Raw genomic sequence first — 26258 nt, forward strand, 5'->3', positions numbered from 1 at the left:
ATGACTAACCTGTGTGAATCGCTCTACTATGGCTTTGACCTTGAAGAAGGAGTAGAAATGGGGAAAAGAATGCCTTTAATATAAATTCAGCTAGATTCTACACAAAGTAATTTCTGCAACTACAGACTTAATGCTAAAAGTGTTTCTTGAGAGTTTATAACAAATAATTAATTAATTTGATTAAGGTTATCAGTTCACTGCAAGCTCTGTAACATTTTGCTTGCACAGCTGACACTAAAGAACTGAGGGAGTGAATCAGTGTGTGCATATTATGGCAACTTTCTAGTTTTCAACTTAAGTTGAAAACTTGTTCAGAAGTTTACTGCCACTTTGTTCACAAAGGATTTTCCTCCTACCACAAGTTATATTTTCTTTTCCACTGTCTTTATAATTTTCACCTCTACTGTTTTGCAATTTTCTAAGAAAGACTAATTAAATTTAGCCACTAAGGTAACTCATTACTGTTTTGAATAATACCTAAAATCATACTTTCTTAATGTGGATTTGGCCCCTAAGACACCATGAACATGTACTTTTAGAATGTGAAGGAAGAAAGAACCAAAACAGTTTCAGGAACCTTCCATTATTGGGTAGATTTTAGAATTCCATTTATCTACTGACTTTTCAACTGTACCTCTTTGCATTATTTTACACATCCTTAACTTTTCACAGGCAATTTAGAGTTAATATCTTCCCATTTTACAAAAAATGCAGAAACTTTGTAACTGTGGAGGTTAAGTAACCACTCCCCAACCCTTTCTGCTATTCTTGTCATAGTCACTACATGTACATACATTAGAACACACTCAAGAAAATGTTACTTTTTTTTATACAGTCATTTTTTTAAATGAAGGGGAAAATATATTTACCATTTCCACAATATGCTTAATTCATTCCTGAATATCTGAGTTTCCCTTCGATTCTTTCTTTTAGCCTGGAGAACTTCTGTTAACAGGTCTTGCAGTGCAATTCTGCTGGTGACAAATTCTCTGTTTTCCTTTATCTGAAAATGTCTTTATTTTCTCTTCATCCTTGAAAGATCTTTTTTGCTGAATATATAATTTTGTGTTTGTTTGTCCTTCAACATTTAAAAGATGGCCTCTATAGTTTCTGATGAAAAGCCCATGATCACATGAATTGTTCCCGTGTACAACGTGTCATTTTTTACTAGATGCTTTTAAAATTTGTTATATTTACCCTGTTTGGTTTTGATGGGCTTCTTAAATCTGTAAATTTACGTCTTTCACAAAATTTGGGAAGTTATTTGCCATTATTTCTTCAAATGTTCTCTCTGTTCCATGCTTTTTCTTTTCTTCTGAAATTCCAATGTGGGCCTTTTGAAATAGTCACCCTAATGCTTTGTTGTTTATTTTGTTTTGCTTTAATATTTTTCTCTTTTCTTTAGACTGGATGATTTATATTGGTCTTCAAATTCACCAGTTCTCTCTGCTATCATCTCATGGTTCAATTAGTCTCTTCCAGTGATATTTTTATTCCAGTGACATTTTTATTTTTCAATTCTAAAATTTCCATCTGGTATTAAAAAGTTTTTTCTGTTGAAATTTTTACTATCTTTTCATTTACTGAAGATGTTATAATAGCTGCTTTAAAATCCTTGTCTGGTAATTTCAACATCTGATTTATCTCAGGATTGGCTTCTGTTGACTGTCTTTTCCCCTAAGACTGGTCATGTTTTCCTTGTTCTCTTATGTCCCATAATTTTGGGTTGTATCCTGGACATCATAGTTATGTTGTGAAGACTCTCGATATTCTTATATTCTTCTGAAGAGGGTCAGTTAGTATTTTTGTTTTAATAAGGAATTAACTTGGTTAGACTTAACCTGTAATCTGTTTCTCCTGTGACTGATGGCAGGTCAAACCTCAGTTTTCTCTTAGTCTTAGTTGCTAGCTGCTTTGAGTATGCCTTGCATATGTGTGACTGAGGGATCAGCCAGTGACATGGGAAGAGTTGATATATAAAGTTTGGGATTCTTTATCTCCTGCTCTCTTCTCTTCAGGACTCCCATCAGTGATCATGCTTGCCCCAAGCTCCGTCTCTTGGTACCTCAGGCTAAAAATATGGCAGGCTTCCTATTGGAGTTTTGGCTACTCCATGCTATGCTGAGATTACAGCTCCAACCAAACCCACAAAAAACAGGAAACTCATCCTGTGTTAGTCCCTTTCTCCAAGGTTTACTCCCCTCCAAAATTTGCTTGTTTTGTTCATTCTGCAGGACCCTAATGTGGTTGTTTTTTTGAATTTTACCCACTGTTAATAGTTGTGGAAGGGCTAGGCTGTTAGGAGCTCACTCCTCCATACCAGAAATGAAACCAGCACAGGTCTACCTTAAAAAAAAGCCCCAATCCAAGCCATCATCATCCCTCATCTGGATTACTGCAAAGGCCTTCTACTTAGTTTCTTTATTTACCTTTAAGTGACCAGGGGTGAAAAGGATGGCTGTAATTTCATCCCTTGGCTCCACCTCATTAATTTGGAAGTCATTTTGAGATCCAAAGGTGAGAAGATGGTAGAAAAGAGGTCTCTCCCCTGGAAGATAGCCCCATGGTATGTTCACCTTCTCAGTAAGGCCTACCCTGAATACCTTATTCAAAATAGCACATTCTCATTCATACTCTACTTTTTCTATCCTGTGACATTTACCCTTCCAAATATACTATACAACTTATTTATTTATTTTATTTATTGACTGACTACCCCTACTAGAAAACAAGCTTCACTAGGGCAAGAATTTTTGTGTCTTATTCACTATCATACCTCTAGAGCCCATACTAGTGGAAGCACATAATAGGTGAGAAATAAACATTTGACTGTACCAATCCACTATAACTTCTAATTCTGAAACCCCTTAGTTTTGTACATTCCTCTCTAGGCAGAGGATTTTTCTGAACTTATATCAGAAGCATTAGTCTTTGCATTCTACTCTACACTGTGTATTATGGTCTAGACAGAGCAGAAGGCAAATTTCTTATAAACAAAGAACTTCTTAAAGAACACAACCATTTCTTTTGTTTTTGTCCAGACTCTGTAGGACATTGTATTAAAATTTTTCTCCAGTCTGACATCTAGACTCAGGATATAATAAGAGATGGCATACATAGGAGAGCAATTTCTGAACTTATGCTCAGATGAAAAAGGACACAGATTGAACCACAGGCCAAGGTACGTATCTAAAATTAAAGTTCCATTTTGCCTATCTCTAAGCAGATTTTCACTCTAAAGTTTCTGAGCAAGATCTGATGCCTTGGGCATATATGCAGAAGCATGTTGGGTTAGCTTGGCCACTAGAGTGAAATATATTTAGCTTTAAACTATATTTGCATTCATTCCGTCTATATTTTCAGTTTTGCATTATATAAGAATATATATTAATGAGAAAACTTGTAAGACAATAAGATTATAAATAGTTTAACTTAATATCCATGCATTGGCTTCTCCATCCATAGGGCACAGATTCCTGGCTTACTCTGTATGAGAGAGTGAACTAATTTTTAATTTCCCTAGATCTTTGTAATTTCCAGGGAAGTTATGCATACAGACAATGAGAGCAGGGTAGAAAATGAAAGTGATGTTGATAGTCACCAGGACAAGGGTACTAGCTCCTCTTATTCCTGCTTGGACTCACAGAAAATCCTTGGGGGAGTATTGGAAGTAAGCTGGAGTCTATGTCCCAAACCAAGTTAAGATAGGTTAGACCATACCATGGGGCCCTAGGTGGAAAGATCAAGACTGATGTGCAGGTCCTTGACTGGCTGCCTGAGCTCCTACAGATAAGCTCCTGTTGTACTGTAAGACATGACCTCTTTTGCAGAGAAGAGCAAAACTGGTTTAATAAACAAAGGTGTAAGGCACCATTTTAAAAGAAAATTTGTCTCCAGAGGTACCTGAGATTTTTCATAGAGGCAGATTATCTCATTTGGGTACAAAGCTCGACTCTCAGGCAGAGCCCTCTACTTCAATTACAGAAGCAGCTGATTTTCCAGAAAAAGTTTATTCTACACAAGGGTATTTTGAATGTCGAGCAAACTCCAAGAGAATAAGAAGTAAGGATTTTGGCTTGCTTTGCACAGCATCCACGAAAAGATGGCTACCATAAGTGCTTTCACATGATAATCAAGAGAGGTTAAGTTTTTGAGGGCAACTCTGTATTCCCAAGGCCTGGCAGAAAAACGTGGTATACTGAAGACTCCTTAGGGAAAGCTAGTTGAGTGATGAAATCCATCACTGGCACTCAGAGGCTTTCGAGCACTCTGCTAAATTTGTAGAGGGCCAGCGAGAACAAGAGGCACACCAGTGGTGTAGAGGAAATAAATTAGTTACACAGTAATACTCCTCCTGTGAATAAGGAAATTCACATAATAGAAAAACTATCCATACAGAAGCAAATAAAGATCTTAACACACAAATTCTAAAAGAATATTGTTTATACTATTTTGAGGAGATGATTATGTGGTTATTATTAAATAGATTAAGACAATGGTTAACAGTCATGACAGACATATATGCAGAAAAAAAAATTTTTAACAAAGGCGATGACTTCCTTATAGAAAGGGAATCCATGATATTAGGAAAAAAATGTAAAGGACATTTTAAATTCTGGCCATTTATAAGCTTTATCTTTCTCTTACCCCATTATCACTCAAAAACAAAGCAGATCTTTGTTCCAGGCTACCAAGCCAGAAGGCTGGAAGAAGGGGAGAAGTACAAATGACAAATTTTTTTCATATTTTTCTACTCATACAGCAAAACCAATATTTGTTATAATTTGCTATAACTATTTTTCCCTTAAGACTGTTGTCAGCTACTTTAAGAAACAATTACTATCAAAACTTCAAATCTGTCAGTTCAAGGACTTTTAAAAAATTTTAGCCTCTTAATATATTATTATAATACATATTTATGTATATAGACATATATAGTTTTTCCTCACAAAGACAAGTCGAACTATAATACAGTTGTAAACTTGCTATTTTCACTGAACAGTATTTCATTAACTTTCTTTCTTATATAGAACATGTTTATGTAGAAGCAGTCCCTGTTTTAAGCAGAATCCTCAAATGGTCTCCTAAACTTCCCCCCAGTAATCCTAGGGTTGCATAATCCTTGGGACTGTAAGTATGATGACTTTTAACCCCAGCATTAGGTTATGTTATACGGTACAGTTGACCATAAAATAGGAAGACTATGTGGATGAGCCTGACCTAATTCCATGAGTCCTTTAAAAGCACAGAATTTTCTCCCACTAATTGCAGAAAAGTAAGAGATTTAAGGCATGGGAAGGATGTTGCTGTTAACCTGAAGATGCAGAGGGCTATACAGCAAGAAAATCAGGTGGCCATTAGGAGCTAAGAGCAGTTCCCAGCTGACAGCCAGCAAGGAAACTGGAACCTCTATCCGACAACCGTAAGAAACTGAATCCTGCCAATAACAAACCATAAACTTGTAAGTAAATTTTCCCCTACAGCTTTCAGATTACAATACAACTCAACTGACCCTTTGACTTCAGCCTTGTGATAACCTGAACAAAGAACCCAGAATGCCCTGGCAGACTTCTAACCTACAGAACTATGAACTAAAAAAATGGGAAATTTTGTAATCCATTACATTTGTTTTAATTTGTTATGCAACAACAGAAAACTAATTCAGTCCCCCTCTCACCTGTTTTCACCTCAATCTTTTCAAAGGCTAAACTATTACTTATTTAGTCCTCTCTTCTCTTATGGACATTTAGACTGCCTTAAGATATTTGCTATTACAAAAACAGCATTCTTATACATATGAGCACAAATTTATTGGTATCAAATTGTTCATAGTATATGTATACAATTTAAAAATGTGTACCATGACACCAAAAATACAAGCAAAAAAAAAAAAAAGATACAAGGCTTCATCAAAAACCGCTGTGCATCAAAAGACACTATCAAGAAAGTGAAAAGATAACCTACAGGAGGGGAAAGATTTGGAAATCATATATCAGATAAGGGCTTAGTATCTAGGAAACATAAAGAACTCTTAAAACTCAACAAAAAGACAAATCATCCAATTAAAAGTGGGCAAAGGACTTGAATACACATTTCTCCAAGGAAGATACACAAATGGTTAAAAACATGAAAATGTGCTCCCATCATTAGTCATCATGAAAATGCAACTTAAGTTACAGTGAGGAGGGAAAAAAACCCAGAAAATAGCAAGCACTGATGAGCATGTGCAGAAACTGGAAACCTCATACATTGCTGGTAGTAATGTAAAATGGTTCAGCTGCTGTGGAAAACAGTTTGGCAGTTTCTCAAGTTAAATACAGAATTACTGTATAACCCAGCAGTTCCACTCCTAGGTGTATACCTAAAACCAATATATAAACCTAAAAGAACAGAAGACAGGCACTCAAACAAATACACATACATACATGTTTATAGCAGCACTTTTCACTACAGCCAAAAGGTAGAAACAGTACAACTGTCTATCAACGAATGACTGAATAAACAAATTGTGGCATGACCATACAATGAAATATTATTCAGCCATATAAAGAAATGAGGTCCTTATGCATGCAACAACATGAAAAAACCTAAAAACGTAAGTGAAATTACTCCAGATGCAAAAGGTCACACACTGTATGAATCCACTTATATGAAATATCTAGAACAGATAAATCCATAGAGATGGAATGCAGACTGGTAGCTTCCAGGAGTGGGGTGCGGAGGAATGAATGAGAATGAGGAACAACTGTTTATCAGGGCTTCCTTTGGGGATGATGACAATGTTTTGGAACTAAACAGAGGTGGTGGTTGCACAACATTGCGAATGTAATAAATGACATTCAACTGCTCACTTTAAAATGATTAATTTTGTTTTGTGACTCTTACATCAATTAAAAATGTGTTCCATAAAATTTTTAATACTTATAGTTTGCCTTTCTTCTTGATTACCCTTGCTACTAGTATGTCTATTTTTTAAAGTTTTTTCCCAAAGAATCAGTTTTTATTTTATTGATCCTCTCTATTGTTTATTTCTTTAAGTTCTATTATTGTATTACTTTCTTCTACTTTCTTTAGGTTTATTTTTCTTTTTCTAATATCCTAAGCTGAAAATGTAATTCATTTATTTTTCTTTATCTGGGGGCAGGGGAATTGCCAATGATCTGGTTTGTTGACAACTAGAGTGTAAAAGTGGAGGAGAGACTCAGCAAAACTGAGGGGCACAGAAAGGCACCCATTTACTGACAAACCCTCAAACAATGCTTGGGCAGCTGTTCACAAAGGTCAGTGTTGGGAAGCAGCTAAAGGAACAGCTATACCATGGCTCTTCCATAAGGGTGCTGTGTCAATGGAAGTCCTTGACAGTATTTAAGGTCTCATCTGACTTTAAGTTGGGTGAGGGAACCTAAGGAATTCTGTGAATACCTTTACTTTTTAAATTTAAAATCTAATTGAATCTATGTGCAACAGTGTTTAAAAAGTCTAATAGTAGTATCTGCTGGCACAGCTAACTACATTCGATACTCTGTAATAGCCTATAATGAAAAAGAATATGAAAAGGAATATATATATACTGAATATGTGTAACTGAATCACTATGCTGTACATCAGAAACTAACACAACATTGTAAACCAACTATACTTCAATAAAAAAGAGAAAGTCAAATAGTTTAAAAGGCTTCTTCGTTTTTGATACTGGTGAAACCTTTAATCAAGATACCATAAACCATCAGTGGGCTTCATGGCTTTTCCCAACGTATACTGTATTTGTTAAGAACAAAGCATTTTAATTTTGGCCCAACTTGGATGTTGTAAATTTACCATTGAGTGAGGTGGCGGTAATGAGGGCAAGTTCTGTTTAACACCCTTGGCTTCTTCATCCTCTAACAATTGTCAAAGTGCATGGCTCCCAAACAGGAACCTTGTAAGAGCAAAGCAAACAAGCAGCCTTATATTTGTGTCTTCATGCCTTTCATCAATGATGAAAAATTATCAGCCATTATTTCTTGGAGTACATCTTCTCATTTTTTACTTTTCTCCTTTTCTGTGATTCTAGATGTTAATTACCCTTTCTCATTCTATTCTCCATGTACCTTAATACTTTCACATTCTTCATTTCCTTTTTATCTCTTTGCAGCATTCTGGATAGTTACACTCATTTACTCAACAAATATTTACTGAACACTTACTAGGTGACAAGAAGTGTTCCAGGCACACAGGTACCTTAGTGAACAAAATACATCCCTGCCCAGGAAGAGACAAAATGGGGAAATAGACAATAAATGATAAACACAATAAATGACTAAACTATATAGAATGTGATAAATGCCATTTAATAAAAAAATGAGAATAAGGTAATTTCTTTTTTTATTTCAAAAAAAGACAATTTTATTTGTCTGTAATGAGATCACAGATTATCTTAGAAAATTCTGTTTCAAAGCACAAGTGAAGAAAATCTGCATAATGTTTGTCATACTGGTTATGTGATGACATAGAAAATACATATACATCTCATTGTCTTACACAGATGTCAGATGTAACACTTCCTAGAAAAAGTCACATTTCTCCACAATTCTTTTTTTTTAAACTTTATTGAGGCATGATTGACATATGAAAAGCTGTATATATTTAATGTATACAACTGGAAGAGTCTGGAGATAAGCATGCACCCATGAAACCATCACCACAATCTAAGCCATAAACATACCCATCATCTCCAGAAGTTTCCTTTCACTTTACCTATTAGTATTTATTTATACTGTGAGATAAGAACACTTAACAAAAGATTTATCCTCTTAGCAAAAATTTAAGTATAAGTTATCTGTAGGCACCACGCTGTATTGTAGATCTCTAGAATTTACTCATCTTGTATAACTGAAAAAGTACCCTTTAATTAACACCTCCCCATTTCCCTCTCCCCCTAGGCTCCAGTAATCACTACTGTACTCTCTCCTCCTAAGAGTCTGACTGTTTAGACTCCTCATATAAGTGGTATTACATAGTATCTATTCTGTATCTGGCTTATTTCATGAAGCACAATATCCTCCAAGTTTATCCATCTTACTACAAATGGCAGGATTTCCTTCTTTTTAAAGGTTAAACAATATTCCACTGTATGTATATACTACAGATTTCTTTATCCATTCATCCACTGGTAGGAACTTAAGTTGCTTCCTTGTTTGGTTGTTATAAATAATGCTGTAATGAACATGGGAATGCAGCTATCTCTTTGAGATCCTAATTTCAATTCCTTTGTATATATATACATTTACCCAGAAGTGGGATTGCTGTATCATAGGACAGTTCTATTGTCTATTTTTTGAGGAACCCCTATATTGTTTTCCATAGTGGCTGCATTAGTTTACATCATCAGCAGTGTACAAGGGTTTCCTTTTCTCCACATCCTCCCCAACATTAATCTTTTTTTTTTTAATTTGATAAATTTGACATGATACATTTTGTAAACTTTAGCTGTACAGTGTTACTTTGATATATTTATATATTGTAACATGATTGCCATTGAAGCAACACTTATCACATTGCATCATAGTACAATATTATTGTCTTTTATTAATCATACTGTATGTTAGATCTCTATAGCTTATTTACTACTTGTTACAAGTTTGTACTCTTAAACACCACTGATCTTATTCCCCCCTCACATCCCCTGGCAATCACCACTGTATTCTTTTTTCCCCCATTTGACTTCTTTAGATTCCACATGTAAGTGATACCATACTTTCTCTGTGTGACTTAACTCACTTAGCATAATGTACTCAAGATTCATCCATACTGTTGAAAATAGTAGGACATCCTCCTTTCCCATGGCTGAGTAATATTCCATTGTGTATATATAACACATTGTTTTTATCCATTCATCCATCCACAGGCATTTGGGTTGTTTCCGTATCTTGATCATTGTAAATAATGCTGTGATGAACATGAGTGTGCATTATCTTGTCAAAATCATGTTTTCATTTCCTTTGGGTATATATCCAGAAGTGGAGTTGCCGGATCATATGGTAGATCTAGTTTTAATTTCTGAGGAACCTCCATATTGTTTTCCATAGTGGTTGGATTAAATTACATTCCCATCCACAGTATATCAGGGTTCCCTTTTCACCATATCCTCGAGTCATTCTAACCAGTATGAGGTGATATCTCATTTTGGTTTTTATTTGCGTCTCCCCGATGATTAGTGATGCTGAGCAACATTTCATTTTGATGTTCTCTTCAGAAAAATGTTTAGTTCTTCTGTCAGCTTTTTAATTGCTCTGTTTGTTTTTATGTTTTTAAGTTGTGTTCTTTATATATTTTGGATATTAATCCCTTACCCGATTTGGATATTATTTTGCAAAAATTTTCTCCCATTTTATAGGTTGCCTTCATTTTCTTGATTGTTTCCTCTGCTGTACAGAATGAAATTTTTAATTTTGATATAATCTCACTTGTCTACTTTTGCTCTTGTTGCTTATTCTTTTGGTGTTGTATCCAAAAAATCATTGTCAAGGCCAATGTCATAAGCTTTTTTTCTGTTTCCTTTTAGGAGCTTTATGGTTTCAGGTCTTACATTAAGTCTTTAATCCATTTTGAGTTGATTTTTGTGTGTGTTACAAAGGTAAAATTTCATTCTTTTGCATATGGGTGTCCAGCTTTCCCAACACCATTTATTGAAGAGGCTATCCTTTCCCCATTGTGTATTCTTAGCACCTTTGTCAAAGATCAGTTGACTGTATATGTGTGGGTTTATTTCCAAACTGTCTATTCTGTTCCACAAGTCTTTGTATCTGTTTTTATGACAGTATCATAATGTTTTTTCAATTGAAGTATAGTTAGTTTACAATGTTGTGTTAGTACCATACTGTTTTGATTGCTGTAGCTTTGTAAATATTTTGAAATCAAGAAATGTGATGCCTTCAGCTTTGTTTAATGTTTCTTCTCTTTTACTTGCACTTCTCCCCCAACCTTAAATGAACTCCTACATTACCTGACAGCACACTGCACGTTAGTTACATAAAGTGTTTTCTTAATAACTGAAATATTTCCTGTGTTTTGCTCTTTGCTCTTCTCACATGCTATCACATTTTTAGACAGCTTTGTTTTTGCATGCAGGAACTATGCCTATGAAAATTCTCATCTTCATTTGTGACAGCTTACCTGTATCCCAGATGCCCCAACCACATGGCCTGTGGTTTGTCTAGCAATCCCCTCAAATTCAACATAGCCAAAATTGAACTAATCATTTTTTCACTTGGCTGGATTCAATAATTATAGTAAAACTCTCCTTGACTCTTACATTAAAAACCACTGAGTTATATGTTTTACAGAGAGGGAGGGAGAGAGAGAAAGAGGGAAGTGGTAAGAGAAATAACTAGGTTTGTTGCTACATTTAAGTAGACTACTCATTCATTCAACAAATAACTACTGAGTACCTACTATACGCCAATACTCTTCCTATGTTCAAGGAATTTTCCGGTGAGTCAGATTAAAAAAAAAAAATCTCTGTTCTCTTGATGCTTACAGTTCAGTGTTGAGACATAGGCAATAAAAATGGAATTTACCAAGCCAACAAAAGTAGGGAGGCATAAAAGAGTAAGGCATGTTTAGAAAAAGCCAAATAAGTCATCAGGGCAAAAGAGGATGCATGAAATACGGTTAGAGAAGTAGGCAGAATTATACCTTTTATGCCATGCTAAATCACAAGAGCTTTACTGAGAGCAGCATGAACAATTATGTGGTTATGCGGGAACTGACATGAACAATTTGCATTTTTTAGAGAATTATGATGGTGGTGTGAAGAATAACTTAGGGTAAGAAGAGACATTCAGGGAGTCTATGTTTCAGAAGAAATGTGAAGGATCTGGGGTGACAGCAAGGATAAACTGCAGGCAGTGATCTGACTGATATTACAAGATAGAAGTTAACAGAATACAGTGATTAATTGAGAAGAGGAGATAGAGAAGGAGGAGCCTAAGAGGACTCCTAAGTTTCTGACCTGGATCTCTGATCAAACAATAATGCCTCTCACTTGATTTAAAGAACACAGGAGGAAGTATATGTGTGAGGAAAGAAAGTGAATGCAGCTTAGATATGTTGAGGTAGAAGTGTCTGAAGGACATCCAGGGACTATGTCTGGCAGGAAACAGGACCTGAAGCTCCGGGGGAGGTCTTACTTAGAGATTTAGGTTTCAAGGCTAAATATTTATGACTCTGTTTGGAAAGATGAAATGTCACAAGAAATAGTTAAAGCTGCCAACGCCCTATCCTATCAGCTGCTGCTCCTGCTCTCCAGTAGATCATCTAATACTCATCAGTCAACATATATCAGAATGTGCTATGTGGATTTGCAATTTATCATTCACTTTAGACCCCCGAGGTTTGCCTATGGAATCAGCAATGAAACTTACAGTAGAGGAATAGCTGGTTTTTTCTTTAGCCTGTTCCCCTGCTCACATGCGTTCTTTAGCACAAAGGTAAGAGTGTCCCGGCAATACTGAACACTAGACTAGCACCATTTGATTGGAGATTAGATTAGCAATATTGGATTGGAAAGACAGTCACTCAAGGAGTTATCTTGAGGAGCAGAAATAATTAAACTGATAGCTCTGTTTCAGCACTCTGAACACTTGATGTAATACATCCCTAACCTTTTGTGACTTCTGATAACTGCTTTGAGAAAGTAATGTATGACCAGTTTAATACCTAATCATAATGAAAGCATATTTATCTAGTAACACCAGCCCAATGACCTAAAATCTTTGAGGGCTTATACAAGTACACAAATCCTAATGGAAAGAAGAACATTTATTGATTAAACCTAAATCTAAAATTCTACTTATTAGTTCACTCTCAAAACTGAAGAAAATTGATATTTTCAACTGAGAATCTTACAATTTTATTATGTGAAGGTGGTATAGTTCTCTAATATCTGGGGATTTTTAAATGACCTAATCATTGCCAGCAACTCTACAAAAATTTTTTTAAACATTTCTTTTTTTAAAATGTTTTATTGTTTCTTGAGACTAAATTACAAACAATAAATCCAAAGATAAAACTACTGGGGCATTGATGATCTTGCACGGATTATAAACCAGAGCAGGAGGGTGCCTTTACTGGGCCTGGTTCTTCTCTGTGCAGTAAGCCCAAAAAAGAACGTACTGGACACAGGCACTGTGTGTGGTGCTCAGATCACAGAGAGAGAAGACAGTCCCTGGCACTCAAAGTAGTATGCTCTCATTTTCAAACTGCAACCATGGACTTTCAGTGGTTCCATGGGGTACTAGGTAAGGCAGAGGCAGGGGCATGATGTGATTCCTGTTATTTCCCCTTTTCCTTCAACAGTGGAGTAGTTCCAGGCAGGATCATCAATGCACTAGTTGTTTTATCTTTGGATTTATTACTTATAATTTAGTCTCAAGAAACAATAAAACAAAACAAGATTACACTGTATAGCACAGGGAAATATACACAAAATGTTATGATAACTCACAGAGAAAAAAATGTGACAATGAGTGTGTATATGTCCATGAATGACTGAAAAATTGTGCTGAACACTGGAATTTGACACATTGTAAAATGATTATAAATCAATAAAAAATGTTAAAAAAAAGAAACAATAAAACATTTTAAAAGAAGAAATTGGAAAAACTAAGAAAAAATTTTTGTAGAGTTGCTGTAAATGATTAGGTCATTTAAAAATTTATTGGACTTTCTTAGAAAATTTATCTTGAAGAAAGGATTTTTTCACACACAAACATAAATAATAAAGTTTACAATCTTCTAGTCTAGCAGAAAAATAAGAACAGCCAGAATCTATGTCCACACAGCCCTGGCCTGTAAATCTTGCCTGTGCAGCAGCTAGAGCTTCCATCACCATCACTACCACGTCCTCTACCACAGTTTTCCTAGAAGCACATACTGGGAGCCACTGGAGGCAAGGAAAACCCACATGCCCTCGTCAATGAGAGTATTATTTTATTCTTATGCCAGAATGAAGCACAGTGCTTTAATTTTGGTGGGGAGGAGGGATAAGATTAGAGGCACTGTGAAACATGCAAATTAACTGCTTCTCTTTTGTACTCTGTTACAACTTTCATTTTTCATTTTGCCACATGTAACATGCAACTGGGAAAGTGAAACCACTGATTTCAAAATGCTATTAAGTAAAACAACAACAACAAAATACCCATAAAGCACTCAACACAGAAAGTCCCCAAGCAATATAAAAATATCCCAAGACTTATTTTCTCTTGGCCCCATCTAGAAAATAACCACAGAGAAATGCCTGGGCTTCCAAAAATTCCAAGTTGGCTACAAAGGGCATCTCATCCATTCAGAACCTTGGCTAGCCTCTAGAGGAAGAGAAGGCTAGAGTGTTTCCTTGATTTCTCCCTACCTTTCAAGGGAAAAAGCACTGCTGCAGTTGCTTATGTCTAAGGGTCTCACTGTTCTGTCAAGAAACATGGTCTAATGCATGTCAGTCCCTTTCTGTGGCTTCTCCTCCAATCCAAGACAAAGAGCAGTGATGGAGTCAGGCCAGCTTTCCCTTTTGCCCAGAAGATGCCCTTCCTTTCACAACGTAGACTGATAGTGAGGACTGGGGCTGCTCTCAGACAGGACATTAGACAATTTCCCTGTGAACCCTCTCCTCTACATGTAGGAGAGCAGAGCTCAGGGTCTCCTGCATTCAAGAGCTGGGCCTCTTTGCTGAATTTGCTTTGTTCTATGTTTATCCTATGTGTTTTCTCTGGCATTGAATAGATGCATCCTTTTCTCTCCCTGAGGTGGTGATGGCCAAGATCAGGATTTGAGCTTCCATGTGGAAATAGGCACAAGATACAAAAGTGCCCACACATGACTTCAAGGTACACTGGGATTTGAGGCAAAACTCTCAGCTAAATAAGGGGAGGTTACTTTATCTTGTTTTGCCTTGTCTGTGCATCTATCTTCTCCGAAGTCCAGAGATGCCTATGAACCAGGACACACCATCCTACTAGAGTCTCAACCTCACCAGAACTTCTAATAACTTTTACCTGATCTGCTTGCCTTCTCTCATATCATATAAGGAAAAGAAGACATCGGTATCCTCCCCAATGGTATTGTAGGTGAAACTCTTCAGGCTGAGGAAGAAGTGATGTGGCACTGGTATCCGACAGGTTTCACCATGACGTGGGCGCATTGTATCTACCTAATGAGGAAGGCAAAAAACAGTGATTTTTATTTTAGTTAGTCATTATATTGATCATAAATAAAACTAAAACTAACTGATTAACTCTCCTCATACGCTGAAGGGGACTATTTGAGAGAGAGAGATTGACTGAAGGTGTTCTCTTTGCTAGTAGCAGATGCTGTACCAATATGTGTGGTCTGAAGTGGGCAAATATGCAGCTGGGAAAAGTAAACAGAGTGAAGGAGATATGGGAACAGTAATTTCAACTTCTGCGTGAACTCAAAATCTCTACCAGGTTAGAAACATCTAAATTCTCCAGACAACTATTTCCAAGGTCATTTCTTAGAGTTGCTGTCATGATCGTGATGCACTTGATTTACACTGTTAGATGTTAATACTAAATACCATTCTGAATACTATTTTGATGTTTGCAGACTGATTCATTTTAGTCTCTCAGTCTACTTTGTTTCCATTGTGCTTATGTAAATTTGCACAGAGGAGTGGAGACTTGCTAAATCTAGCTGGAGGTCAGGGCTCCTTAGAGGAGAGGCACCACACAATCAGGAAGTCAGCAGTGTCTGTCATTTCCTGCTGCATCTCTATTTTGTCATAAGAACTGAGGGAACAAACTGCGAGGCCTGGTTAAGCTGCTTACCTGGGATGTGCTTTGCTGTACGCTCTGCCGGCTTGACAAATGCTATGGAAAGAAAGAAAGAAATTTCACTCAACTGGGAAGGAAACTAACTTTAATTAAGCACCTTCTATATGTTAGGCACTGATATGTCTTTTACATATATGATCTCATTTAATCCTAATAACCTTGTTAGACAAATATTATTTGTATTTGATGGAGGAAACTAAGGCTTAGTGTAAAGAAGTTAACATGCTAAGGGTCCCACACAGCAAGAAGGTGGCAAAGTCTGGATCCAAATCCAGGCCCTTTCATTTTAGAGTACCAGCCAATTCACAGGTGGGTGCTTGCTACTAGATTTTTGCTTTGCCACTGTCCTCACCACACACTGCGTCACGTCCTACACTGTGTGATCCACCTTCTTCAGGCTCACCACATGGGAGAAGGTATAGCCTTTAATCACAAGGCAGTCCCTCCCTAACATCTCTCCATGCTGTTTCTTTGTTGCTGCCTAAAGTTAGAAGTAGATCGCAATCCCAGCTACATGCAAATAGGACAAATTGCTCACTCTCTCAAGAGACATTTTCCTCAACTGTAAAATTTAAATAAAAGCTTTTATTATCTTCCTCACAAGATTACTGTGAGGCTAAAATTTCATGACGGGGAAGCAGCATGACATAGTAGTCAGGGACCTAAGTGCAAGTCAGGACATCCTGGTTTTAAATCTTGACTTATTTTTTCCTCATCTGTAAAGTGAGGACAGCATTTTTTGCTGAACCTCACAGGGTTCTGTGCAGATTAACCCAGCCCAGTACACACTGTACGTGGTTGGTCACTGTTATCTATAATTAGTTTTCTTCTCATTATTGGTATTCTTCTTCATTATTAGTTATTTCAGAAAAGTCAGTCACATTTAGAAGCAAACCCTGGTTAGCAAGAATGGTGGGTTCACACACATTCACTCTCTGGTCCTGGTAGACTTAAAAATGCGAGTTTCTATCCTGCTCCCTTTTGGTCCTAGAGGTTGTGAGACAGCGCTCATTTGGTGAACTGTGGGTAAGAAATATGGTTGCTAAGCAGAATGGTTTCATTTCTTTAACAAATATACACATTTAACTCTAAATAAAACTTAAATAAAATTAATATTAATTAAATATTAATTTAAGTGTATCTCACCAGCTATATTTGCTAATTATTAAATATTCATGTGCACTATTAGCTACATTGATTATTATTAATGATTAATGTTCATTCCATGGGACTATATGTTTCCATGATACATATTAAATATAACAAAAACAGGTTTTCACCAACTGGGGAAATCATCACATAGAATGTATATGTACAAGAGAAAACTTTATATATAACAGGTTATAAAAAAGCTTTTAAAAAATCAGGCTTTCAAAACATATCAAGCTTTCTATGGTTTACTGACCCATATTGCACTGGGAAGATTACTGGCCTAAAATATTTTCCATTATCTTATTTTCAGGGGCTACACTAAGTCATTTTTCTCAAGTGAATTTACTCACTCTTAAAAATGACTACCAATCTCAAACATAAATGTTCAATTATAACTGTATATGGGAGTTTACAGCTAATTTCAGTGTAAAACATCCCAGCTGACAACTTCAGAGGCATCAAATCTGGGGAGAACTTTTCAGCCTAGTCTGAAAGCACCTCACACAAGTGGCCAGAGAATGGCACTGGAACTAGCATTTTGGAACGTCTTCCACAGTAAGGAAAAAACACTACCCTGTTGTCATGCAGCCTTCAGCTGGCCAGCTGGTACTTCCCTCTTTAGAGCCACCATCACCTGTGTTAGAGCTGTAATGTATTATGTTCCCATGTTTGCTACCTAAGTCTACACTTTACCCACTTTACCCTCCTAGGGAACAAAGTATCTATCATAATTTTTATATCCAAAGTGCTTTGCAAAAATACATCAAAATACAAATTAATCACGGAATGTATGAACTACATTATTGCCTCTGCCAAATTTTACCCCACAGAGAAGTCATTTTCAGCCTTTTCAAGTCTCTGGTCCATTTAGTTCACAAAGGTCTACCAATATGGGGAAAAAACGGTGTAGCTTTAGACATTCTATTTAACTGAATAACACAATTAATTGCCTGCTATGTATGTTGGGAATTGTGTTAGGTATTGTATGTCTCACAAGGAAATATAAGATATATCTGGGTCAGGATCACCAAGGAAATGATGCTTGATTGTTAGTAAATAATCAACTGATTTAAAAATCCAGAAGTGGAAATATAAATATTAATCTATTAAAACATTAATTAATGAAAAGTTAAAAGCCCTAAAGGCTTGCAGTAAAAGTATCAGTCCTCTGTTCACTTTATCCTATTCCCCAGAGATAAGTGCTTTCAACTCTTTAATGTATTTTTTCCTAGAATTTATCAAATATTTCTAAATGTCATATTTACACTGCACTTTTTAAAATCCAATTTGAGATTTATCTATGGGCTTCTTATTACAGTAGCTGAGGATTTTTGTAGTTGTTTACATCCATTTCCCTTAATCCATCTTCTTAATATCTCACATGTTTTGGTTAAAACCTTTTTATTGTACTATAACTGTCAAATATGATTCACTGCCGAGTCACGCAGTATACTTCATTTAAAATTTAAAATTAAACTTTCTTTCTTCTACTACTATCTGCTTTTATACTGAAGCTACTTAGTTTTACTTACATTACAGGGCCTTTTCCTGCGCCCTCCAACAGCTCTATAAAATACCTTCCAGGGATTTGTATTTATATTAAATACATATCCCTCCTGGCTGCCCTTCTGCTTTAATCTTGACCAGTTATTCTCTAGGCCTACTTCACAACTATCATCCTGGGACTTTCCACTGATGTTAACCTAAGAATTCTTTGTACCTTCCATTTGAGTCAGAATCCCTTTCCTGGATGGTACTTGTCAACATCTTTTGGTTTACTCCTTCACTTTAAAGAAATAATTCATTTCTCAGTAGTTTCCTGAAAAGGGATCTAAGAGAGAGGTTTGGTTTGGTTGGAGATTCTGAATGACCAAAATTTTCTTTAGGCTACTTGATGGATAATGTGGCTAAGTAAATACAGAATTCTAAGGTGAATTTTACTTTCCCTCATAGTTTTAAAGGCAATTGTTCATTATTGTCTGCTTTTCAATTTTGCTATTAGGAAGACAAATGCTTATTCTTACAACAATCCTTCAGTAGGTGACATATTTTTCTCTCTGGAAGCTTTCAGCTTTAGTGAGCTGAAATTTCACGATTAAGCAATAAATACTTGTTGGGCCTTTTCAACCTAGATACTCAGATCTATGTTCTGGGAAAGTTTTTTGTTTTTAGCTTTACTGAGATATAGTTGACATACAACACTGTATAAGTTTAAGGTATATATGTATTTATTGCAAAATGAGTACCACAATGAGGTCAGTTAACACATCCTTCACCTAACATAATTACCTTTATGTTGTTGCTGTCACCATGGTGAGAACTTTTAAGATCTACTCCTTTGGTAACTTTCAAGTATATAATACATTACTGTTAAGTGCAATCACCATGCTGTACACTAGACCCCCAGGATTTAATGCTCTTATAACTGGATGTTTGTACACTTTGACCAACACCTCCTCGTTTCCGCTATTCCCCAGCCCCTGATCTACTCTGCCTGTGTGAGTTCAGCCTTTTTAGATTCCACATATAAGTGAGATCACAAAGTATCTGCCATTCTCTATCTGACTTACTTCACTTAACATAGTACTCTCCAAGTTCATCCATGCCACAAATGGCAGGATTTCCTTCTATTTTATAGGCTGAATAATAATTCCATCTTATATATACACCATATTTTCTTTACCCCTTCATTCATCGATGGACACTTAGGTTGTTTCTATGTCTCAGATATTGTGAATAGTACTTCAATGAATATGGAAATGCAGCTATCTCTTTTGAGATTCTGATTTCAATTTCTTTGAATATATACCCAGAGTGGAATTTGTAAATTACATGATAGTTCTATTTCCTATTTTTTGAGGAACCTCCATACTGTTTTCCATAGTGGCTATACAAATTTATATTTCCACCAACAATGCACAAGAGTTCTCTTTTCTCCACATCCTTGCCAGCATTTATTTGATGGTAGGCAAACAGGTATGAAGTAATATCTAACAGATTGAGACAATATCTCATTATGGTTTTGATTTGCATTTCCCTGGTGATTAGTGATACCGAACACCTTTTCATATATTTCTATGTCCTCTTCAGAAAAAAAGATCTTTTGGCTATTTAAAAACTCAGGTCATTTCATCTTTGTTATGAAGTATTCCTTACATATTTTGAATATTAACCCTTTATCATATATATGGTTTGCAAATATTTTCTCCTATTCTGCAGGTTTTCATTTTGTTGATTGTGTATTTTGCTGTACAGAAGCTCTTCTTGTTTGATATAGTTCCACTTGTTGATTTTTACATTTGTCGCTTGTGCTCTTGATGTCACATCCAAAAGATCATTGCCAACACCAACGTCAAGCAGCTTTTCCCATTTCTTTATGGATATTTATGGTTTCAAGTCTAACATTTACATCCTTAATCCATTTGGAGTTAATTTTTGCGAGTAGGGTAAGACAGGCGTACAATTTCATTCTTCTGCATGTGAGTATCCAGTTTTGTCAACATTCACTGAAGAGAGACTATCCTTTCCCCGTATTGACTCTCTTTTCAAAATATTACTTGACTGTATATGTGTGGGTTTATTTCTGGGATCTTGATTCTGTTCCAATCTTTTCTATTGGTCTATGTACCTGTTTTTATGCCAGTACCACATTGTTTTGATCACTTTAGATTTGTAATATAGTTCGAAATCAGGGAGTGTGATGCCTCTAGCTATATTCTTTCTCAAGATTGCTTTGTCTATTCAGGGACTACTGTGGTTCCATATGAATTTTAGGATTGGTTATTCTATTTCTGTGGAAAATACCACTGGAATTTTGGTAGGGACTACAGTGAATTTATAGATGGCTTTGGTAATATGGGTATTTTAACAATATTAACTCTTTCAGTTCTTGAGCATGGGATATCTTTCCATTTATTTTTATCTTCTTTAATTTCTTCACCAATGTCTTATAGTTTGCAGTATACAGATCTTTAACTTCCTTGGTTAAATTTATTCCTAAACACTTTATTGTTTTGATGCTATTGTAAATGGGACTGTTTTACTTCTCTTTCAGATAGTTCACAGTGTATTCTGATTTTTGAAAAATTAACTTATGTATGTTTATTTTGTATCCTGAAACTTTACTAAATTTGTTTATTCTAACAGCTTTTTGGTAGAGTCTTCAGGGTTTTCTATATAGAAGATCAGGCCATCTGCAAATAGTGACAGTTCACTTCTTTCCCATTTGGATGCCTTTCGTTCTTTTTCTTGCCTAATTGCTCTGGTTAGGACTTCTAGTACTATGCTGAATAGGAATAGTGAGAGTGGGCACTCTTGTCTCGTTCTTGATCTTAGAGGGAAAGCTTCGAACCTTTCGTTGTTAGGTATGATGTTAACTGTGGGCTTATCATATATGGCTTCATTTTGTTGAAGTGCGCTTCTTCTGTGCCCACTTTGTTGTGAGTTTTTATCATTAAAGGATGTTGAATTTTGTCAAATGCTTTCTACATCTTCTGAAGTCATCATATGATTTTTATCTTTTGTTAATGTAGTGTATTTCATTGATTGATTTGCAGATGCTGAACCATTCTTCCATCCTGAAATAAATCCCACTTGATCATGGTGTATGATCTTTTTACTGTGCTGAATTTGGTTTCCTAGCATTTTATTCAAAAATTTTATATCTATATTCATCAGGGATATTGGCCTGCAGTTTTCTTTTCTTGTTGTGTCTTTATCTGGCTTTGGTATCAGGGAAATGCTGGCATTTTAAAATAAGTTTGGGAGTGTTCCCTCCTCTTCAACTTTTTTTTGGAAGAGCTTCAGAAGGATTGGCGTTTATCCTTCTTAAATGTTTGATAAAATTCACCCATGAAGCCATCTGGCCCTGGGCTTTTATGTGTTGGGAAGTTTTTGATTACTGATTCAATCTCCTTACTCGTTATTGGTCTGTACAGTTTTCCTATTTCTTCATAATTAAATTCTTGGTAGGCTGTATGTTTCTATCTAGGTTGTCCAATTTGTTGGTGTATAATTGTTCATAGCAGTCTCTTATGATCATCTGTATTTCTACTGTATCAGCTGTAATGTCTTTTTTTTTCATTTATTATTTTGTTTACGTCCTCTTTTTTTCTTGCTAAGTCCAGCTAAAGGCTTGCCAACTTATTTATCTTTTCAAAAAAACAACTCTTAGTTTCACTGATCTTTTCTATTCATTATTTTTTCTCTGATCTTTGTTATCTCCTTCCTTCTGCTAACTTTGGGCTTAGTTTGTTCTTTTCTAAGTTCTTTGAAGTATAAAGTTCAGTTATTTAAGTTATTTTTCTTTGCTTAATGTAGGCATTTATCACTATAAACTTCCTTCTTAGAATTCCTTTTGCTGCATACCTAAGTTTTAGCATGTTGTGTTTCCATTATTGTTTGTCTCAAGATTTTTAATTTCCCTTTTGATTTCTTCTTTGATCCCCTGTTTGTTCAGGAGTGTATTGCTTAACTGGCACATATTTGTGAGTCTTCTGGTTTTCTTCCTGTTATTGATTTCTATTTTCAAATCACTGTGGTCAGAAAAGATATTTAATATGATTTTGACCTTCTTAAATTTGTTAAGACTTATTTTGCAGCCTAACATGATCTATCCTGGAAATTTTTCTGTGTGCACTTTAGATGCCACTGACTTTGAAAAGAATATTCTGTATATGTCTGTTAGGTCCATTTGGTAGTAAGTATAGTTCAAGTCCAATGTGTCCTCCTTATTGATTTTCTGTCTGAATGATCTATCAGTTGTTCAAAGTGGGGGTACTGAAGACATCTAATACTGCACCATACTCCCAATTTATCCCTCCTCCCTTCCTTCCCCCTTCGGTAACCATAAGTTTGTTTTCTATGTCTATGAGTCTGTTTATTTTGTAAATAAGTACTATTTTTCAGATTCCACATATAAGTGGTATCATATAATGTTTGTCTTTCCAGAGTCAGCATTTAAAACCCACATCCAATCATGTTATTCCCTTGGTTCTGCCAGACTATCAGTTCTATCAACTTGGGGCTTACAAAGCTCTTCATCATCTAGCTCTTGCTGCCTTTGTGGCCTTATCTCCCAATTGCTAACATATACTTACAAGTCAGTTACCAAATATCTTATAGTTTCCTGGAGTTACCACTTCTCTACGCTCTGTGCCATTTTGGAATGTTTTTCCTTTTTGTCTTCCTGGTGAAGCCCTGATCATCCCTTAAGACTCACCTTAAGCATTACTGCCTCTGGAAGCTTTCACTGATTTTTCCCAGACCCAAGAAATCAGTCACTCCCTCTAAAAGCATCAGTGTATATCTTAATTATGACATGCAGCACATATATGGCAACTGTTTGTGGTCTACTTGATCCCACTAGAATAATTTCTAAACACAGAAATTGTGCATGGGCTTCAGAGGCAACCATCAATTCCCTAAAACTGAGTGCAACATTTTATATGCAAAACCATACTTGCATGTCCTGGGGAGAAATTTCATGTGATCCTCCATAATCCAGAAAGTGTTAGGAACCAATACCCTAGATGGCAATAGTATTGAGGGAAGGAATAAGTCTTGTTCACCTTTAATTTCTGTATCTCACACCTATCACTTTGCACAGAGCATAGTTAAGGCAACACAAATCCTTCTGTATACTTTTAATATACAGAAGCAAGTATACCAAAGCAACTGATATGTTATTTGTGTATTATTTAGGTAAATTTCCCATGGTCCCTGACCAGGTGACATACTTTGCATCCTCTATGTGCCCTAAAATTATTACACCTTCTTAAAGAGAAATTTTTACTTCTAAAACTTGAAATTCTCACCAATATATACTCCTCAAAGTGAGGTTTTACCCAGTACCTTACTCTAAGCTTAACAGTCACCTGAGGTTTCTGATGTTTATTTGTTTTACTTTAAAATTTTGTACCTTTAAAGTTCCTCTCATTCAGCCTGTAAAATATAATCTTGGTCATTAATCAACTCAATACACTTTTATAATCAACAGACAGCTAAGGATTTATCAGTTTCTGTCTCTCTTAGAAATACTGGTACATTATTTCTAGGGTTAATCACTACATTTATAACCGCCTCTTTCCAGCTTCAACTACTTTCTCTTTTTTAAGAAGTGGGAAGAGCTGGAATTTTAGTAACTGCTGCAGGCTGAAGGAGCTCTGTTCACCAGCAAAACCAACTGAGAACTGATCCCTAGACATTACAGTAGGCCCAACAACCCTACACAGTAATTCCATTTAGAAAGCAAATGTGATATATATACTGCCCCAAAAGGAAGACCCTTTACATACACTGAAACAAAGACAAAGGAATGGTTTTAGCAATATTGTTTCATAATGTAATTAGGGATAATAAAGGAGAAAAAAAAGTGTACAGGAACAAGCTACCCCATGTTGTATTTCTTACCATTTTATAAAGATCTGAAACACTAATCTGGTCCGAATCCACTACTTCAAAGTCCTTTCGTGGTACCAGGTCCAGGCCCAAATGCCTAGTAAAGAGAAAGACCACATTCAGCAAGTCATGTCCTTAGATTATTCATCTCTCTCTGTATGCCTGGAAGCCCATGCCTGCCATGACCTTGTGGACAGAGGTTCAGACACTGCTCTGGCAGGGACATGATCTTATCCAGTAACCAAACTGTGTTCACCTTTAGGCAAATAAATGAGGCTAGGAATCTTTAAACTGACAGTTTTAGTCATGAAGTGGTTCCCCCTGTGTTGGTAAAAAGGATTCATTCAGTATCACATTTATAATAGACTCCTTGAGTTCATTAAGGATGAGTTTTCCTAGATTAATAAGTCATATTTATTTTTCTATTTCTACCCATCCCATACATATGCTCAAGGCTCAGCCATGCATTACTTCCCTTAAGATGAAAAAATTATTCAGGGTCCAAGTAGATTTATAATTCAAAGTCAAACATATAAAAATCACCTTCAAAAGGTATTAAATTCAAAGACATATATGTTTTGGTTTACTTTTATCTCATTTGAAATTTAATTACTACTGACACTGGTTTATAGAAAAGACCTTACCACACTAGCCAGTATCTTAAGACACTTTTGATGTAAGTTTAACTGGGGAGTACTACTAGTAAAGAAAATAATACTTAGAAGATCTGGTATAACTTGGGCAGGAAGGAATAAGTGATGGTGTTAATGGCTGACTGGGAGGCAGTGGAAATAACTCTGGACAGTCAGAACTCTTGGGTTCAAATATGGTACATAATCTGTATTCAATATATGTTAGCTCTTTCCTCACTCTCTAGAACAACAGTTCTAAACCTGGAGTCCGACGGAATTATGGGGTCATGGTTTCTTAACTACTTACACAAGTATGTGCATGTGTTCATGTATGCATTTTCTCCGAGGAGAGGGCCTATCACTCTCATCAAGGTTTCAGAGATGCTCTGTGATCACTCTACTCTAAAACAAGGGTTATGAATTATCGCATCCAGCAAAACTATTCCATACATGATGCAAGTATGTATTTTTTCTTCTTTTTTTAAACTTATATATATATATGTTTATATATGCAGGCCATATATACACACACACACACTTATTAAAGTCTATTTTTTTTCTCTTCACCTGGATTATGAACTATGTTCAGAATATGCTAGCAAAACTAATTCTGTAGGCTCTTTCTCTTCATAAATCTTATTTATTTAAAATAAGGCCATATACACATCCAAAATGCAGGTTTATTTTATTTATAATTTACATTCTACTTATAGGAAAAGATATGAAGATGTTAAATTGTAGTGAGACTGTTAAAATAAAAATGGGAAATCAAGCTTGTATGAAGAAGGTATAGCAAAGATACTAATTACATAGGCTAATATGATTAGTGTGATTAAGAATTAAAATTCAGATGTGTACTTCTAGTAGGCAAGAAAAAAGGAGAAACCTATTTTTCTACTAAAGGATAAAAACTCAACTTTTTCTATTATCTATTATTATAACTTGCATTATTCTATAATAGAGAAATGTGAGTTTTTAAAGAGGGGATGATTTTAATAGTTTATAGTTTAATGGTAAAACTATGCCATCAAATCTGATTATTAAAGTTAATGCACTTAAATCTGTAAGAGGTTTTATTTCCTACCTTCATAATCAAAGAAATACTCTATTCAATCATCTCTTATTAACTATTCTTAATTTCTCTGAAATTATTTCAGACTTCTGGTTTCTAACACTTAAAGCATGAAAAGGCAGCAGTGTCATGGAGAGCAAAAGAGCACTGAAGCACATCCTTTTTACCTCTCTCAGG

At 35.7% G+C, this 26258-nt stretch overlaps 1 protein-coding gene across 1 annotated transcript in view; it reads right to left on the minus strand.

Annotated features, from left to right (window-relative positions):
- Window positions 1–26258, minus strand: part of DOCK3 (dedicator of cytokinesis 3) — a 299153-nt gene that overhangs the window by 138606 nt on the left and 134289 nt on the right. Inside the window, exons 7-9 of the mRNA XM_074344805.1 lie at window positions 24390–24474; window positions 15822–15863; window positions 15030–15184 (exon numbers count right to left, since the gene is read on the minus strand). Of these exons, the coding sequence (XP_074200906.1) occupies window positions 15030–15184; window positions 15822–15863; window positions 24390–24474 (282 nt within the window). The remainder of the gene's footprint in view (window positions 1–15029; window positions 15185–15821; window positions 15864–24389; window positions 24475–26258) is intronic.

Source organism: Camelus bactrianus, chromosome 17 (genome assembly GCF_048773025.1).
Source record: "Camelus bactrianus isolate YW-2024 breed Bactrian camel chromosome 17, ASM4877302v1, whole genome shotgun sequence".
Lineage (NCBI taxonomy): Eukaryota > Metazoa > Chordata > Mammalia > Artiodactyla > Camelidae > Camelus > Camelus bactrianus.